General features: G+C 36.6%; 1 protein-coding gene across 3 annotated transcripts in view; it reads right to left on the bottom strand.

Moving 5' to 3' along the window:
* The window catches only part of DDX10 (DEAD-box helicase 10), a 252,528-nt gene that overhangs the window by 104,387 nt on the left and 128,287 nt on the right, over positions 1 to 19,854 (bottom strand). For all 3 annotated transcript variants that reach the window (XM_072821875.1, XM_072821874.1, XM_072821876.1), the window contains 2 exons: positions 8,592 to 8,711; positions 5,664 to 5,825 (listed from right to left, as the gene is read on the bottom strand). In XM_072821875.1, the coding sequence (XP_072677976.1) occupies positions 5,664 to 5,825; positions 8,592 to 8,711 (282 nt within the window). The remainder of the gene's footprint in view (positions 1 to 5,663; positions 5,826 to 8,591; positions 8,712 to 19,854) is intronic.

The following is a 19,854-nucleotide window of genomic DNA, read 5'->3' as shown; positions in this document are numbered from 1 at the left end:
TGGTTTAAGATAGTGTGAAAAACAAAGACTTTGGGGTTAAGAGTCCCAGGGCTGTTATTTGTTACTAGACAAACTACCTGATCCTTCTACGTCTGCACTGTCACCTGTAATTTGTTAGCACATAATACAGTAATACACACAAAGCACTTAGCACAGCACCCAATCAACTAACTGCTTATTAATATCAATGTTCTTTTTTTTTTTTTTTTTTAATATCAATGTTCTTGTTACTACTATTCTAAGACGCCTGAGGACTGCTTCCCTCCCTCTTGACTCTCATATACATTTAGGTTTGAGGTATCTGGATTCCATGAAAACTAAATTCTGTGTCAACAAAAACAAAGGTGAAATAGATTTTTTTTACAAAGTCCCTTTAATTCTTTCCTATCTGCTGTTCATACTAGTAGTTAAGTGGGACCCAGAGCAGTACTGTATCATCTCTGCAAGCAGTCCGGAGCCACATCTTGACATGGCTGTGTTATCGAAACACACAATCCAAAATGGATAAAGCACTCAAAGCAAATTTCAAGGGAATGAAAGAGAACTTCATGATGTACTGCTTTCTCTCCACTCCCAGCTATTCTAGCAGATATTATCACACTAAATACAGTCATCTTTCAGAGCTATGAATGATAACACATAACACAAAGCAGATTTTCACTCCATTAAAGACACCTTTCAGTGATGTGATCCACAGCCCACCTTTCAGAGTTCTGACTGAATTAAAGGAAAACACACCCTGTTTCTATGCAAAAGTAGTGGTTCTGCCTTTACAATGTACTACTTTCTAATGGTCTTCTGTGCAAAGATAATAGCTCCTACTATAATCTTAGCTCTGATATGTGGTTTCAAGAGGTTCAGTATATTAAACAGTAACAGGCCTAGTTAAGAACAGCCACCTGTATGCTGCCAGGGAAAACTGAAGACTGGAATGGTCTCAGGAAAAAAAATAAAATAAGTGGTTAAATGGCTGCAAAGAAGCCTCACAGAGATAAAGAACACTGTTGACTCAGTGACCCACAGCAGGTACACAAGGGCCTGAAGTCCACAGAGTGAGGAGCTCAGAGCTCCAGCAGCAGCTAAAATTCTACTACCAGTGATGCCATAATGGTTTTGTATTTCTTATTGTTAAAATTCTTATTGTTCCATTTCTAAATCATTAGGGCAAAGATATTTGCTTGAGTCACAGCAGAAATTACACATTTTTCAAAATCTGCTAGATGAATGTTATGAGTCAAGAATAGGTATAACAGCACGTAGGAAAAAACTGAACAGCTGAGTTCTACACCTAAAAGACTGTGTCCAATCAAAACTAGGTGCAAAAAGCTGTTCATTTTATTTTTTTTTTAAAGATTTTATTTATTTATTCATGAGAGACAGAGATTGAGAGAGAGGCAGAGATACAGACAGAGACAGAAGCAGGCTCCATGCAGGGAGCCTGACGTGGGACTCGATCCCAGGTCTCCAGGATCACACCCTGGGCTGAAGGCGGCACTAAACCACTGAGCCACCGGAGCCACCCCAAAGCTGTTCATTTTAAAGAACAGGAGCAAATGACTACTTTCAAACAGAATCATTAAGACAAAATTCACATATACATTAATATATTATCCTCTGAAACCAAAAAACAGTCATGAAATAAACATGCTAAAAGAACATTTCTAAGCTTATGAAAACTCCTAAAACAGATACATATTTTTTAGAAATATAGATTTTTATAGTTTTCTTTTTATATATAAATTTTTTTCAGGCACATCCCTTCCTTATAATTTTTTGTCAAAGTTTCTTCATCTTTTTCTATCTTCATGAAATAAAGCTTATTCCTAGAGCCTAAGTTAGTATTTCAAGTGTTCTTTAGAGACATACAATTCTTCTCAATATTCTTCCATAGAAATGACAAAATTATGAGTGACAATTTCAAGGGAAACATATTATATTTGCCCAAGATAAAACCTTATGCAGAAGAACCAAGAATTGTCATTATAATAAGTAATATCCTCAATTAAGAAAAAATATATGATTTCAAAACGAATTTCATGTTCAGGTGAAGCAATTAAGATAAAATAATCTGTGTGAGGTTAATAATATACTTTGTTTCTAAGTTAAATTTTAGCAACCACTGTAAAATAAGTGAACAAGAAGGAGACCTAATCATCAAGCAAGGAATCCATTTTGTCAACAGGTAAAGGTGACCAATTAAAATTCCATTTTCCAAACAACAAGGAGTAATTTTATTCCCATGTCCTCCTTATACACATGGACCCAGAGGATCCCTCTGACCATTGGCTGTGAACTCCCATTCCCACTTGCTCATTTTCATAACAAGACACTGCAGTCCACACTGGTTACTGGTAATCCCAAATGGACTAGGCAATGCCAGACTCAAGATTCAAATTCAATTACTCCACCTTACAGTGTAAGACTCATTCCACCAAACAAGTCAAATGCTCAAATTTGCCAAAAAAATATTCCGTGCCTTCTAGGCAGAAATCCAGTCCATGACAGCTTGGTGCATTACTAATTTGAGCATCTGTATTATGTCTTATGTATGCTACCAATAAACTTAATTATTCCAAAGTGCTCAAATGTGAAATTTTCTCTAAGTTAATACACAAATACTTATGTATGCATAAGTAATAAATTTACTGATGCAAATACCAAGAAACTAATCATATATGACTCAGGTAGCATTTACATTGAAGTTGAATAGAGAGAAGACTATTTTAGTTATTTCCTTGCACTTTTTCAGGCTACATAATATTTTCAACATCTGATATGGAAAGTATACCTCAGGTTATCGGTTACCTTGTGCAGAATATACCTATTTCATACAAAATAACAAGCTCTGACTTGTTAAAAGGACCTTTTGTCTATTTTTGTTATGGAGGCATCAAAACCAGTAGTATGTGAAGTTCTTGTGATGTCTCTCAAAACTATGTCAGCCCAAAGTGCTCTGTTCAACCTTGCTGTAAGATAGTCATAAAGATAGTTTAAAAATAATATGCTACTTTCAACAATGGTACAAATGATTTAAAAGCATAAAAATAAGTGAAAATGGAAATGTGCAGGACAATTTACGTATAGTATATTCACCTTTTCTGTAACAAAGGGAAAAAATAAGAATCTGTATTTCTATTTATACACATTTGCATAAAGAAATGCCAGGATATGTTAATAATTTTTTTTTAAGTAGGCTGCCTGCCCAGGGTAGAGTCTAATGTGGCTCTTGAACTCACAACTCTGAGATCAAGACTTGAGCTGAGATCAAGAGTCGGAGCTTAACCAACTGAGCCACCCAGGTGTTCCTAGGATATGTTAATAATTAATAAAAATAGTTACCTAGAGGGAGTAGGTATGAGTAAGAACGACAGGCATGGACAGAAGTAGATGTCTCAACATTAGCTTTTTTATGATCTTGATTTTAGAACATGAATATATTTTTCATTTCAAAAATGTTGATGTAAAAAAATAGAGGCATAAAAAGCTTTTGTGCAGTGACAGAAGATCCACAGTTAACTATGGTTTAATTATAATCTTCCCAAGGACAGAGGAACCCAAGTATTTTAAGTATTCTATCTTCACAGCCTAGGGTGGAGCCTAGCACATGTTGTATAATAAATGTACAATTAGTCAATTTGAAATTGTCTCTAAAGGTTTCAGAAACAATATTCCACAGCCTAGATACAGTAACTTCCACACATGGGGGAGGAATGGGGGGAGGGGGGCGACAAGAAAGGGCAGGAGTGGGAAAGCCTTTACATCATGTAAATGCCTCCTGTTGCCTTTACTGCTGGCTACAACTTAAAAATAAAGGATAAAATGTCCTTATGCTCAATCTTCCCCTGGATAAGTATTCTAAGTAGACGGTAAGCTGAAATGTGACACACTGCTGACATTCTTAATATTATTAAACATTTGAATAACAAATAATTAGTGTGAAATTTCCATTTAAAGAACTGTAATAAACAGCAATGCATAAAATGTTTAGTTTTTGAAATAACAGTCTCAAACTGCAAACTATGTTTGAGGTTCATTTGTTTCCCACATTTCTAAAAGGATTTTTCTCACCATTCATTTCCACCCCTGCAGCTATCTTCAATGTCTACTTTTTCTTATGCATCAAGTGCTACTGCAAAGCTGCATCAAACCTTGAAGAAAAAATGAGAATTGCTGGCCTATAAAAGTTGACTGAGCCACTGAATCATTACTAGGTCAAAGAGGAGTCAAAAACCACAAGAATCCTTCTGTCTACATTCAAAGCTTTGCAAATCTCTTAACCCAGAACCTTACATTACATCAGTGATTCTTGGGCATGATACTGTGTTCCCCAGAAATCATTTACCAACTCAAGGGCATGCTATAGAAATGTCCTTAAAAATGTAAACCTGTCTTATTTCCTTAACTGAACCATTTATCTAGTGAAATGTCCATTTTTGTGGGAATTGAGTAGAGTGAAAAGACCATAAGGCCATGAGTGACCAGAATGCAATAGCCCAGTTCAAGGACAACAGAAAACTGCCAAGTGTAAGGCTAACGGTGCACATGCTTCTACAGAAGCAGCCCTCTTACAAGGTTTCTTCTTTTCTAGCTTTTTAAAAATACACTAAGTAAATCTTCCATACATTATCAACTAATTGCTATGGAAATAAATGTAATTATTCAGTTGAAGCTGGAAATAATAATATCACTTACTTAGGTAAATGGTAAGCAACTTGTGGTACATCTGTACCAAGTACTGACACCCATGACGACCTGGGTGAATCTACACAGAACTACGCTGAGTATAAAAAGCAAATCCCAAAAAGCTACTACACATCACACTACTTCATTTATATAACATTCCTGAAATGGCAACAATTATAGGAATGGAGTACACAGGATGAGAGAGTAATACAGAGAGTATGTTACTTCTTACAGCTCCATGTAAAATTACATGTCTCAAAATCAGAACCTTAAAAAAAAAATCACTAATATTATTTCGGATATCTCAACCAAAAATAGATTTGGGTGACGTTCTCAGAAATCGGTCAGTATATAAAGTCTCAATCAGTAGAAACAAGAAAAAGAGACTAGATAAAATGACAAAATACCCACAGAGAAAGAAGTATTCAAGAAATCAATGAAGAAAGTAATGCAGTTACTGATAAACATCTAATGACTATTTTGTATTCATTCATTCATTCATTCATTCATTCATTCATTCATTTATTTATTTATTTATTTATTTATGATAGGCACACAGTGAGAGACAGAGAGGCAGAGACACAGGCAGAGGGAGAAGCAGGCTCCATGCACCGGGAGCCCGACGCGGGATTCGATCCCGGGTCTCCAGGATCGCGCCCTGGGCCAAAGGCCCGCACCAAACCGCTGCGCCACCCAGGGATCCCTGACTATTTTGATATATTTAGGGACATATTAAACGTCACTCAGCATTAATTCTTTTTTTTCTTTTCTTTAAGATTTATTTTATTTATTTATGAGATAGAGAGAGAGAGAGAGAGGCAGAGACACAGGAGGAGGGAGAAGCAGGCTCCACGCCGGGAGCCCGACGCGGGACTCGATCCCGGGACTCCAGGATCATGCCCCGGGCCAAAGGCAGGCGCCAAACCGCTGAGCCACTCAGGGATCTCCCACTCAGCATTAATTCAAGATGGAAAGCTTACCCGATGCTTTGCCTTGATCTTCTTCCTATATTCTTCTTTGTCAAATTTGTCCTCTTCTTGCAGCCTTTCTTTTGCTTTATCTAAGTTGATGCCACCAGCACTGTCCTCCTCCTCAGCATCTCTGGAGACAGACTTCTGCACCTGTGGCCACTGCTGAAGTAACTGCAGATGGGAAAAAGGTTAAGTGTGGAGCGGGATGGGGACATCAACATTTCCCTTTGTATCATGATTTCAAAATGGTACATTACCCACTTTCTGCCTTACAACCTGTATCTCTTAAGCTTTCTCACAAACTTTATAAAGTGAGCCACCCCTACAAAGACTGTCCTAGTGAGGAGGAAGTGATACTGCCACAATCCAGTGACGGTGAGATTCAAGGAAAAGGTCATGAAATACCTTGCAGGAGAAGCTGGTTGCTTCAACATAATCTCAAAGAGTGTTCTTCAGGGGCTATGCTCTACCAGCTCCATTCCAAACAATGTGTGCAAAGCAGTAGCCAAGGGGACCCAAGCAGGACCCACCAACTACTCGGCACCTCCAACACTTCTCTCACCCTACTGTGTTGTTTACTTTCCTGTTTCTCTGACTAGAATTACTCTAATCTCCTTGAGGGCAGTTGTCTATCTTCTTCATGTACTCTCAGAGCCCAGCACAGTAGCTGGCACATATTAGATGCTCAAAATTGATCAATAAATTACATATCAACCAGTACTATACACAAAGACTAAAATAACTGAGCATAGAAGAAAATTAGCTTGGATTTTAGGAGCTGGCTCAAAGATACACAATTTACACATACAGTTCATGGTTAGGAACAAGGTAACACAGAAGTTAGGGCACTGATCTGGCTTACTCTTCATTTTTTTGCTAGGCCTACTGCATAATCCTGAATAAATTACTTCATTCTGGGCATCTGTGTCCTTGTCTGAAAAAAAATTTTAAAACGTCCATTTGGCTCAATAATCGTTCAGGTCTAACGGTATAAAACTCAAGACAATTTAAACAAAACCTATTGTCTTATTTTCAACCAGTAATTGGTTGCCAGAGGATTGCAGTAGCTGCCATTATTTTGAAAGGCCACTAATTCAACTGCAAGCTAAGTGAAGGTGTAGGCACAAAACATTCTCTTGTCACTTCCTATCACTCCTGTCACCAGCCACTCTTCAAGATGGGATTCCCACAGTGTCTCGAATTTTGGCAGTGAATGGGGGTCACATATGTCACTGCACTAGCAGCCATGCTGGCAGCCACTGACACTGAAGAAGCAGTGAAAGGGATCGGCTGTGACAGAAAAAATGCCATCCACTGCTCTAAGTCTTCAGTCCTATTTTATAACCACATGAAAAAAAGTTTGTGTCTCTGTGGGCTGCATGAGAAGTTCTTTCAGAGCTTTAGAGCAGAAGTTTCGGTGTGGCTCACAGCCATACACAGGGCTCCTATCAACAGTAAGTTTCCAGTGAAGCATTTTACAGTTAAGGATTTATGCTCATCTTGAAGCAAACTGGTATAAGCTGCACAGTGAAACGTACAAGCACAGCGAGGAGACTCATCAGACTACCAGCACTCATCTTCCTGTACAGTAAGCATCTGATGTCACACAACTCTACTCTGACCGCGTTGGCTGCAGATGCTGACCTCTTTCCAGCCATCTCATAAAGATCCATTACTTATCAACAATTCCACAGGCTTCTTCTGCAACTTCCAACAACTTTAAACTGCACTCTTTTTTCATAATTTGTATACCACTTTACCCCATATTCTTAGTGCTGCAAGTCTGGTCTTCCTTCCCCAAAGTAACATTTAAATGTCTGTTAACCTCACAGCTACCAGGAAACATACTCCACTGGATACAGACTGTTTATGCGACATTTGTATTAATGATGAGTAGATGTTTTCTGTGACACATTATAGTCAGTACCTTAAAAAGTGTTATTTTATTGGGATATTGGAAAATAGTCCATTCATTCAATAAATTTATGGGTTTATTATTTGTCAGGCCCCATCTTCAGTGTTGGGGACAGAGTAGTGAGGAAAGTGAATAGACACCTTCCCTCAGGTAGCTACCCTCATTCCACTGGAGCGGAAGAAAAGGACAATAATCATGTAAACAGAGAATGTAAAGTCACATATGTGCTAGGAAGAAATAAATAAAAGACAAGGCAAGGAAAATGAAATGATGGTGGGGCAGAGAGCACAGTGAGCTGTGTGCTCAACCAGGATGCACAGGAAAGGCTATAGGGTAAAGAGAGAGAAAACCAAGAGCAGCTATTCTGCAAATCCCACTATGACCACTAACCACCATCACTCCTCAGATCAGTCACCTGACTTTCCAGACCTCTCTCTTGTTTAAAAACAAAGATGACATTGTGATTCAAGAGAGGGAGTTTCCATGAGCCATCCGCAAGTGGTGACCTTCTCCTACTCTGCGGGTATGTACTTACACCAAGACCAAAGTAAGGGTGAAGTGAGAGCCCAGCACCTGTGTGAAGCAGGAAATGCCATCTCAGAGCTGGCCAGTAAGAAACATGCCGACACAGCATGTAAACTGAGGATGTGTGTGAAGCAGAGACTTTTTAGAGTCCAGAAAAAGCAGCTGTGGCAAGTAATTGTGTTACTATTCTTGTATTTGTTGCCACAGATAGTGTTGACAGACACCCTAAAGGGAAAGATTAATCTGTAAAAATGGAATTTATAAAGTTCAAAACCAACTCTGTAATCATTAGCACCCAAAAGTATGGCAGTTTACTGTCAGCGAGGCATTCCTACCTACAGACGTACAGCTGACAAAATGCCTAAGACAACAGTGAAAAGAACTGCTTTAAAGAAACATTTTCTTTTTTCTCATTAATGAATGTAAGTCAGCAAGAGAGTCAGACTCTTTACAATACCTGAATGGTACCTCAGAAATGAAGCATTTAAGAATCTTACCTCCCCTTCATCAGTAAATGTTATCTTCTTATTAACTTTAAAATTTCTCTTCATTACTTTTTTTGCTTCTGCAACCTTTGTCACTTTTTTCTTGACACTGGATTTAGAAGGTTCTTTTTTCTGTATGAAAAAGTACAAAAAGAGAGATGATTAAATGGCTGCTTTATATCAGCTATTTAAGTCTGCAATACACTTTCCAAAATTAAATGTATTTACTGCTCATTGGCTAATAAGCATCGAAAATACTGTCCAGAGACCAAGTTATCAGACGTTTTAACTAATGATACCCCCAGTGCTAAAGGGACTTACGTCTAAATAAGAAAAATATTAGACATAAGTAACCTTTAAAATTTCTTCTATTACTAAAACTATGCTATCCTGATAATGCTGAAGCACCAGAAACTAACATGAAAATGTAACAAATGGACATTCAAGATAAATAAAGCTACCTTGAAGCTATAACACTGAGCACATTTTATAAATAGCTTTCATTCCAAGTACAAACTTAAATGTTCAGAATAGGAAAATGTTTACTTGGAAAGCAAAATTACTGCAATACATTGTTTGCAATTCAACATTCCTCCTCCCATTACAGTAATTCATTATATGAACACTGGGAAATACCTTTGATAACTAAGACGTGTCCAAAGGTGAGATAGAATCAGAGTACTTTTAACAGGATACACTGATCAGAACCCACCTAATGTCCTAAAACCACCAAAGCAAGGTACTAAAAATACAGAGTCATTGCTTATTGATGCTAAGTGAATGATGAATGAACGATCTGAATGGGGAGCTGTCCAGGTCAGACCACAGCCTGCACTGATGGCAACCTAGGGGAATTTGATTATACTCCTTACATTAGATCCAGGACTACCATGGGTGGTGGTTAGTAAACCAATCTAAGGCAGCCTCCACCAGATGAGTAGACAGAAGTCGTCTTTGGACAATAGTTAAGAAAATGGATTTGAATTCAAACTCAACCACTTGTGAGCTATGTAAGAGCAAGTTTAGTTACTATGCTTTACCTATAAATGGAGTATCCTCAAAAATATCTATATCTCATAGGGTTGTTCTGGAGAATTTAATAAATGTAAAACACACAAAATGTAGTAGTCGATAAACCACAAATACCACTGTTATGTACTGATTTCACACTACCTAAAAAGATCATGCTAACTGTACAAAGGTTTAATTTGCAAAATTCTGGACTTTGAATTTCCTAATTGATTGGTTTTTTAACTCTGTGTTACAAGTAGCCACCCAAGAAAAAGTAAGGAAGGAAAAACTGATTTAGGAAACAAGAATTACCATAAGCTTCGAGAAGATATACTTTAGCTACGATTGTTATGTTATGCTAATAAGTATATATACAAAGAATAACTCACTTAAGGTAAATAATACTGATAGTGTATCAAAAATGCTTAAAAATAAGTACAATGAAATAAAAAACAATGCACTTACTAAAACAGAGGTTTGTGTCAAGCTATCAATACGTTATATTTTTAGATAATAATACTTACTATGAAAATCAGCTAGCGTATCTGCGATATGATAACTTAAGCACAATAAAGTTGCTTTGACACCAATGGTTCTGTTATATGTGTATTCCTAATACTGCTTTTATAGTTCTGGTTCTTAAGGCATGCAAGCTATACTATCTAGTTAAGCTTATTTCTCAGACCACAAATCATTTCAAATTTAAAAACATACTAAGATTTTAAATCCATAAAATGCTTATGAAAAGATTCATTTCTTCTCAAATGTCAAATTTTTATTACATCAGAGAGAGACATCAATATGATACGATTGCTATGTGTGCCCCCCACAAGATTTCTATGAGAAGAAATACAATTGTTTTAGGTTTTTTTCTTCCCATGGGATATCCCATCTCCTCTATCCCCCAATACCACCAGCTCTGACTGCATGAATGTTGCCTGTCCTAGTTGCACAGGACCCTAAATTGCTCTGTCCATCCCCTCATAACTCTCTCCCCACCACTCTACTCTGAGATATATTACTATTATTCTCTTTTAGAAAATAATACAATCTTCATTTCCTTACTTCTAAGAGTAACTGAGTAAGTTGTGTGGTGGTAAAACTTCTAAATTGAAAGAAAACAGGGTGATAGGAAGCTTGTCAACTGAGATTAAGTTGCCAACTGTAGGTCACCTTGTGACACAGGGCATTAATAAGACACCCCCTGCACTTCCTTCTGCCCAGCCATTATTCCTACCCCCAGCCCCTGCTCTTCCCCACAGACAATTATGAAACAGCACTACCAACATAGCCACCAGGGTTGGCAACTGTGTCACTGATTCCTCCTACTTGACCTTCTTGGTTTTAGAGTTAGGTCAATTCTTGAAGATCCTGGGTTGGCTAATATTCTGTCACCAGAGAGAGAATGCTGATTAAATAGTGCAAACTCAGATGATCATCACAATGTAAAAATAACAAACAGGAGCAAGTTACACCACTTAAATAAAAACAAAAAAATGCTGAGGAGCAACTTTCTGGGAGTGATAGTCATACTCTATACCTTGACAGGAGTTTGAGTTACATAGATGTTTAAGTTGTCAAAATTCAAATATTATACTTAAGATTGGTACATTTTACCATACATAAATTTCTACCTCAAGAGAGTCCTGTAAAAAAAAAAAAAAGAGAGAGAGTCCTGTAAACAAATACTGAACTTTAATGAATGCCAGGCAAGCTCAAGTATATGGAAGAAAATGTAATGCTGTTGGCAACTTACTCTGAAATGCATTAAATTTAAAAGAGTGATAAATGGATAGATGAAGAATTAAATGGTAAAAGGCATATGGTAAAAGGTTAATTGTAGAATATGAGTGATGGATATTTTGGTGTCCAAAAGTACACTTTAACTTTTATGTTAAAAATTTTTTATAATAAAACATAGAAGCCTGGTCCCAGGAACAAGAGAAAAAGTCACAGAGCAAAAATACCCAAAACTGTCAGAATAGAAAAAAGTCCATCAGAAAACCAACCCTGGGAAGTGGAACTTGGGATGATGCAGGTCCACATCAAGAGCTTTATTGAAACCCATGAAACCACTGAAATTATGTCACAAAACTTGGGGTTATTTGTATCTTTATGGTTTATCATGGATTCTAAAAGGGAGCTGTGATCTCCTCCAAAAAAAAAAATTTTTTTTTTTAAGTTTGCTTGTTTGAGGGAAGCCACAGAAAGGAAGAACAGAAATTACAACACGGGTGAGAAGACACATGTTTATTTCATTTTATTTTATTGACAGGCTGTAGCTCTGCTCCGATACTTGAGAATTATTATTCAATTATTCAAATATGCACTAGAGTGTCATACACAACACATCATAGTGCATACTGGGGATCCAGCACTGAAGAGACAGGTGGACGCCCAAGCCTCCTGAGCCTAATTCTATCAGTAGAAAGAAGACATTAAGAGCACTTGGCTGGCTCAGTCGGTTAAGCATTTGCCTTTGGCTCAGGTCAGGATCTCAGGGTCCTGGGATAGAGCCCCATATAGTACTCCTGCTCAGTAGGGAGCCTGCTTTTCTCTCTCCCTCTGCCTGCTGCTCCCCCTGCTTGTGCTTGCTCTCTAGTGAATAATAAAATCTTTTAAAAAAGGAAAAAGAGGGGTTGCCTAGGTGGCTCAGTGGCTGAGCATCTGTCTTTGGCTCAGGTCATGATCCCGGGGTCCTGGGATCGAGTTCCACATCAGCATGGGAAAAATATACAAGATGAATGAATTCTACATAATAGGGTCCCTGCTCAGTCTAGGCTGAGGAGAGAAAGTTAAGGAAAATTTCCTTTTGAGGGAAAAATGTTTGAACTGAGTGGCAAATAGCCAAACATGGTGGCATTACTGGTACCTTCGGGGTGTCCACAGATGGTGGATTTCGCATACAGTTTACAAGAGAGGCTTAGTTAGCTGGGTTCAATGTCATTCTTTAAAATATTAACTGTAGCACGTGATACATGCTATTTTATTTATTTTGTAAAGGATATTCATGTTCTATGAATTCATGTCATATTCATGTTAAAAAGCTGCCATTCATGTCTCCTTCAGCCACATGTTTACCTCTCAAAAAAACAGTGTTAATAGCTTTTTCTATATCCTTTCCAGAGATATTCTGCCCACATTCAAATATATATATGAAAAACACAAAAATACTAAAAGACCTATCCCTGCAATCAATAGCCTTGTATACATACTTTCATGTAAATGTGCACCTACTTACCTAGGATAAGTTTCTACAAGTTAAAGCACTCAAGTAAAAAACTATGTGCATTCAAATTTCAAAACCTATTTCCAAATAACACTCCTGAGAAGTTACACAAAATTTAATATTCCCAACAAAAATTTGAGAGTAATTGATTCTCCATATCTATTTTTAAAAATAGATTATTAGGCTTTATATTTGCCAGTTAGGTGAAAAAATAATATCTCAGTGAAGTTTTAATTTGCATTTGTACTGTTTTAAGCACTGCAGAACATCTCTTCAAAGGCATTTTTTTCCTATGCATCATGTATACTCTTTACCAGTATTTTTAATGAATTCCTGGCATTTTACTTTTTACTTTGTGAAATATTTTCATTTAGTAAAATTGTATCAATATTTTCTCCCACTGCATCATTTGTTTAGACTTTTGCCATACAGGATAATATTTTGTTTTCCTTTGTTTCATTTTTTGCTGAACATATGCTTTTCATCTTTGTGTAATCAGTTTTTTAAATTAATAAGATTTCCTGGATTTTTTTTTGTACCACACTTAACAATATTTACCCAACTAAAAGACTTCAAAAATGAATTTAACTTCTTAAAATGCAGATTTCACTCTTCCTAAAAGTTTCAACACTGGCTCTTGGATAAGGGGGGCAGGGGGAGTGCTCATTAATACTTTAAATTTCTGTTCATTAAAATCATGAAAAATATCAAGTATCTTATTGTGAGGCAAGAGTCATATTTTGATTACAAGACTTTGTATTATTGGTATAAGAATGAAATTTTCAGGGACACCTGGGTGGCTCAGTGGTTGGGCACCTGGGATTGCCAGGTTGTGATCAGCTGGGATCCGGTATCAAGTCCTCCATCGGGCTCCCTGTAAGGAGCCTGCTTCTCCCTCTGCCTATGTCTCTGCCTCTCTCTCTGTGTCTCATGAATAAACAAACAAATCTTAAAAAAAAAAAAAAAAAAAAAAAAAGAATGAAACTTTCAGCCACCAAAGAGTTTAAGGAAAGACTTCCTGACAAGATGTAAAACATCAAAATGAAATTTTCATTTCCATTTGCATGTCTTTCACTACATATATGCTAGAATTCAGAATAAAATGCTAAAAGAAAAATATCATAAAATACAAATATGATAAAGCATCAAGTTATTTTCAAGGTCTTATGATAACTGTAGGAGGTTGCCACAAATAACCTGGAAAATAACAGAACAAGAACAGTCCCAAAAAGCAAGGGTTCCTAGCAGGACGTGTTCATTTTATTTTTTTTGTTGTTGTTGTTATTTTATTTATGTATTTATTTATTTATTTATTTATTTATTTATTTATTTAATTTTTGTTGGTGCTCAATTTGCCAACATACAGAATACCCACATGTTCATTTTAACACTAGCTACAAGAAGATTCAAAATGTAATCAATGAAAAAAAGAACACCTACTTTAATATAAGCATTAGTATTATACTTCTAGAGAATACAATAAACATATAATTGCAAAAAAAGGAAAAACAAAACAAAAGGAGATCAAAGTCAAAATTAAAAAAAAAAGATTCTCTAAAGAAATCAGATTGTTTAGGTTTCCTTAAAGTAGCTCCCTATATGCATCATGGAATAATTAACAGTTTATAACAGAAATGATATCTAAGAGTGATGGAGACCTGGCTGGCTCAAATGGAAACCTGTCTCTTGGTTTTGGCTCAGGTCATGATCTCAGGGTCCTGAGACCGAGCCTCCTGTATGGCTCTGCACTCAGCAGAGAAAATGCTTGAGATTCCCTCTCCCTCTCCGTCCCCACCCACCATATACACACAAGAGTGCACACGCTCTCAACTCGGATGGATGGATGGATGGATGGATGGATGGATGGATGGATGGATAGATAGATAGATAGATAGATAGATAGATGTGAAGTAAACCAACAAAAGAAAGAACTATCAAGCCTGGTGATTAATATATAAGTAACCTTAAAGATTACTTATTATAACCTAAGCCCTTACATTAAAAACAAAGGCATTTCATAGCATTTGTAAGCATTGTCGCTCAAGAGTCCAAGTGTACTTAATTTCCATTGCCTAAATCACTATACCCTAATAGAACTCATGATTTAAAAAGCAAACAAAATAAACACCTGCTATGTATCATTCTTTCACCATCCTAGTTATTGAACACAATAATTCACACGTTGTAATTTTACAGTATAAATTAAGGATGTACTATTTGACATTTTATTTGAAAGCCACTTACAAAATCGTTTAGGAAATAAACTTCATCGATGATTAATGATGTTAAGCACCTTTTTGTGCACCTGGTTGTCCATTTATTTGTATATCTTCTTTGGAAAAGTCTATTCGGGTCCTTTGTCCTTTTTAAATTGGATTATTTGGGTTTTTTGCTTTGGAGTTCCCTACACATATAACTCAGAAAGCCCTTATTTGACATACGGTTTGCAAATATTTTCTCCCGTTCCATAACTTGCCTTTTTGTTTCCTTTGCTGTACAGAAGCTTTATATATGCCCCTTGTTTACTTCAGCTTTTGTTGCCTGTAAGCTTACAATGTCTTATCCAAAAGATCACTGCCAAGACTAACATCAAGGAGCTTTTTCTCCTATGTTTTCTTCCAGGAGTTTTAATCACCAGGGAAATAAATCAAAACCACAATGACACAGCACCTTACACTTATTAGGAGACTGATCATCAAAAGGATGGAAGGTAACAAGTGCTGGCAAGGAAGTGGAGAAGAGGGAACTCTCATGCACTGTTGGTGGGAATGTTAACTGGCATAGCCACAGTGGAGAATAGATTGGAAGTTCTTCAAAAAATTAAAAATTGAAATTACCATATGACTCAACAATACCACTCACTCCTGGGTATACATCCGAAAGAAACAAAATAAGTTTCTAAAAAAGATATCTGCATTTCCATGTTCATTGCAGCATTATTCACAATAGCCAAGACACGAAAATAATCTCAAGTATCTGTCAAAGGATAAATTGACTAAGAAAACATGGTATACAAATACGATGGCATATTATTGGGCCATGAGAAAGAATGGAATCCTGCCATTTGGTGACAATATGGACAAACGTGGAGGGCATTATGTTAAGTGAAGTCAGACAGAAACAGATATTGTCTGGTATCATTTATATGTGGAACATTTAAAGAGAAAAAGAGGGGGCTAATTTCATGGAAACATAGAATGGTTAGCTGGCAGGAGCTAGAAAGAGGGAGAAATTGTGAGATGTAGGTCAAAGGGTACAAACTTCCAGTTATAGGATGAATAAATTGAGGACATCATGTAGAGCATGGTGACTATAGTTAATACTGTACTGTAAACTTGAAATCTACTGAGAGTACATATTAAGCAACCTCATTACGCACGCAAAAAAAAAAAATTAGCTGTGAGGTAATTAATTATCTCAATCTTGGTAGTCATTTCACATTGTCCATACAAACAAAATCATGTTGTATACTTAAATACTACAATTTTATTTATCAATTATTCCCTCAATAAAGCTAGGAGGGGAAAAAAAATAAAACACCACCACCAGTATGTAGAAAAGGTATATTTGTGAAATCTTGGCACCAACTATTGTCTTAAAATTAAGAGGTGGAGTGATTCAGTTTTCCAAGGAGGGAAGAGGTCTGAAGATCAGTTGTACAACTACAGCAGTGTGCTTAACACTGACCAACACTATATTTAAAAAAGTTCAAGTAGTAGTACATTTGACATTATATGTATTTTACTACAATTAAAAATAAAGAGCCACCTAGAATACAACTGGACTCCTGCTAAAATGTTGTTACGGGGGAGTCTGGGTGGCCTAGCCAGTTGAGCATCACACTCTCGATTTTGGCTCAGGTATTGATCTCAGGGTTGTGGGATCTAGTCCCATAGGGGGACTCTCTGCTCAGCACAGAGTCTGTTGGATTTGTCTCTCTCACCCTATCCTATGCTCCTGCCCTTGCTTATGTGCATATGTGTGTTCTCTCTCTCTCTCTCTCTCTCACACACACACATCTCTATCTCTCATTCACTCTCAAATATATAAAAAATGAAAATTAAAAAATGTTGTTATAGAAATCATTTCTCTTTTCAGAACTCCTCCACAAATGTAAACTTAAGACAAAGCAGTAGTCTTGGAATTACACAGTGGCTGGAGCATGGGGACCCAGGCGGGTAGTGAAAGGGATGGGAAGGACACAAGAGAACTTTAAATGCAGATCAAGTAAAATGGCATGAAACAGGGGCACTTATAAATTATAAATAATACACATGATCTTATAAAATGGTCTAATCAATCTCACAGGATTTTTCTTTTTCAAAATGTCCACATTTACCAATCTCCTTGTTTAAAGTTTAATAGAAGGCAAGCTACAACAAACCTTGGTACTGTGCATAAATTTGCATGCATATTCATGAAATATGCATAAATAAAATCATAAATGCAAGACCTGGAGAGAACGAGGAGAACCAGTGCCCCTCAACCCAAGTCCCAGTAACCACCACCAATGGTGGCCTGTTCATGGACTTTGCATACATTCTTGCCACCACTACAGTAAGCCAGAGTCGTCACTTGTGTTCCTGATTTATTTTTCCTAATGGATTGTAATCTCCAGGAGGATTAAGATAATTTGTATTAAAATTCATATCCGCAGGGCATCACAGAGAGTTTGGCACACAGGAAACATTCAGTAAGTATTTCTTGAAAGAAGAATTAGTGAGCAAATTCCCAGTGGAATAAAAGCAATACTTCATTTGCTCATAAAAACTATGACTCAAAGCTGGCCTCTGATAATTTTAATTAGAAAACGGAAGCTTAGATAAATTCAGCAATTTGTTCAAGGGTGTACAATTTAAATCAAAAGGCACCTGACTTTGTTGTTCATATTCTACAATGCTTAGTTGATTTTTGTTCAAACTGTCTTAGGTTACAGCATCATAATCTGACTCCATATGTGCCTTTTACGTTTCTATCAAGTTTGAAAGAATGTTTGAAAATTGCTATTCTGAGAAACTGAAACCTTTAGAAAAGGATTTCTTAGAAAAAATTCTTTTTTCAACTATCCAGTTCATGGCCCATTAAGAAAGACTTTTTTCAGATTCTACTTTCTGATACAGTATTTGTACTGGTTTTTAAAATAATTGTTTTCACATCCAAATATAAATGTTAGGAACTGAATATGCAATTTCAAATTAAAAGGCCCTAATTCTACTTCCTTTCTGATGAGAATCACAGCTATTAATAGAATTTGTTTGTGTGTAATACTTGTCTCATTACTTGATATCAATACTTCATAAATTGTATCTAAAAGCCAGTCTAGGGGATCCCTGGGTGGCGCAGTGGTTTGGCGCCTGCCTTTGGCCCAGGGCGCGTTCCTGGAGACCCGGGATCGAATCCCACGTCGGGCTCCTGGTGCATGGAGCCTGCTTCTCCCTCTGCCTGTGTCTCTGCCTCTCTCTCTCTCTCTCTCTCTCTCTCTGTGACTATCATAAATAAATAAAAATTTAAATAAATAAATAAATAAATAAATGCCAGTATAAAGACCCATTCTAGAAATCCTTCCAATTTTTTATATTTTAGATAATGCATGTTTATTTCAAACAAAATCATACAGATGAGAGCCCACATATCCTTTCAAAGTTCTTCATATTTCAAAGCTAGATTAGTCCTTCTGATTATGTAAGAAGCAGACCATAAGTAAATGTCAATCTCTATTCTGTATAGTCAATAAGGCCATGAACTATTTTCTTTGTAGTCTGTGAACTGCAATTCTAATGTATAAAGTGATGAAAATGTTTAATGAATACTAAATATTTTAAGCAATGTAACAAAATATTTATTACAAAATATTCATGATTCTTTTAAAAAATCATCTTAACAGGTCAATCTAAACAGGAAAGCAGACAACTGAATATTGCTTTTTTCCCCCCACCTGATCAAAAACTACACAGATATGTAGTGATCTCAGCTTTGTGTGGACTTCCCTCCTTCTGCCTATGGAGGATCACAGGGTGCAACCATTCTCTACCCTGTATTTTTTTTTTAATCCTCCTTCTGGATTCCTATTTCCTGAATCCACAGGCTTAACCTGGGATACCATCCAGAAGATGCTCTTAACCTAATAAACTCTTCTGAGAGTGTGTGCTTGCCACCTTAACTACTGAATGCTTTCAGAAAAATAAGTTTCTGATATATCTCCAATACGGTTTCTATTTTCCTCAATTCCTTCTCTTACTCTTCAGATACAAGTTCCCCCACCAAACCCTAAAACACCAGTTTTTTTCCTTCAACATATTCACCTTCCTCAATAATTTGTCAGAATTAACAAATTTTTCCTCGATTTTAAAAAGCCTCTTTACAGCATGTCAGTCTAATAATTCTTTAAATCCTTCCTTGCCTCCTAATTAGTCTAGAAGATTTCAGTTTCGTTTCTCCACCCAGCTGTATTTTATTTTGCTTATTTCCTTACTTCAGGCCTCATCCCTGAGTTTCATGGCTAGCCAGAGCCATCACTGTCTTAAATGCTCTGTTCTACTCTTTTGAATGCATTTATCCTGTTGGAACACAAAGAAAATTTCTTACTTCTCATTCGCTACCTTAGGAAATGTTCTATAGTTGACTGAAATTGTCCAAGCTGTTTACTATTTTGTTTTGCTAGTCAGGAAATACGTATTATTTGCTCCACACCATACCCCTCCAAAAAAAAAACAAACCAAGTAAATTTTTAAAGGAAAAAAAAAAAAGAAAAAATGCCACCATAAACATGAAATCTCAGATGCTTCCTGTTCTTTAACAAAATTATGGAACCAGTCATATTTTGCCTTAGGAATCCAATTTTTAACCTGCCACTTTTAATAAATATTTCTATATTAGGAAGCAGGCAGCTGGAAGCAATTTAGAGAAAGAGGGCCTGATACACACTTTTTTCCTCTCTTTTTAGATTTCAAAAAATGACAGTATGGATTTCATTTCTAACTTGTAACCAAATTGGCTACATCAAATTCCTGTTGTCTCCCACAACTTTTGAAATTC

This window comes from Canis lupus, chromosome 3 (genome assembly GCF_048164855.1).
Source record: "Canis lupus baileyi chromosome 3, mCanLup2.hap1, whole genome shotgun sequence".
NCBI classification, from domain to species: Eukaryota; Metazoa; Chordata; class Mammalia; order Carnivora; family Canidae; genus Canis; species Canis lupus.
The sequence above is the reverse complement of the archived record's forward strand: the minus strand, read 5'-3'. Positions and strand labels throughout refer to the sequence as shown.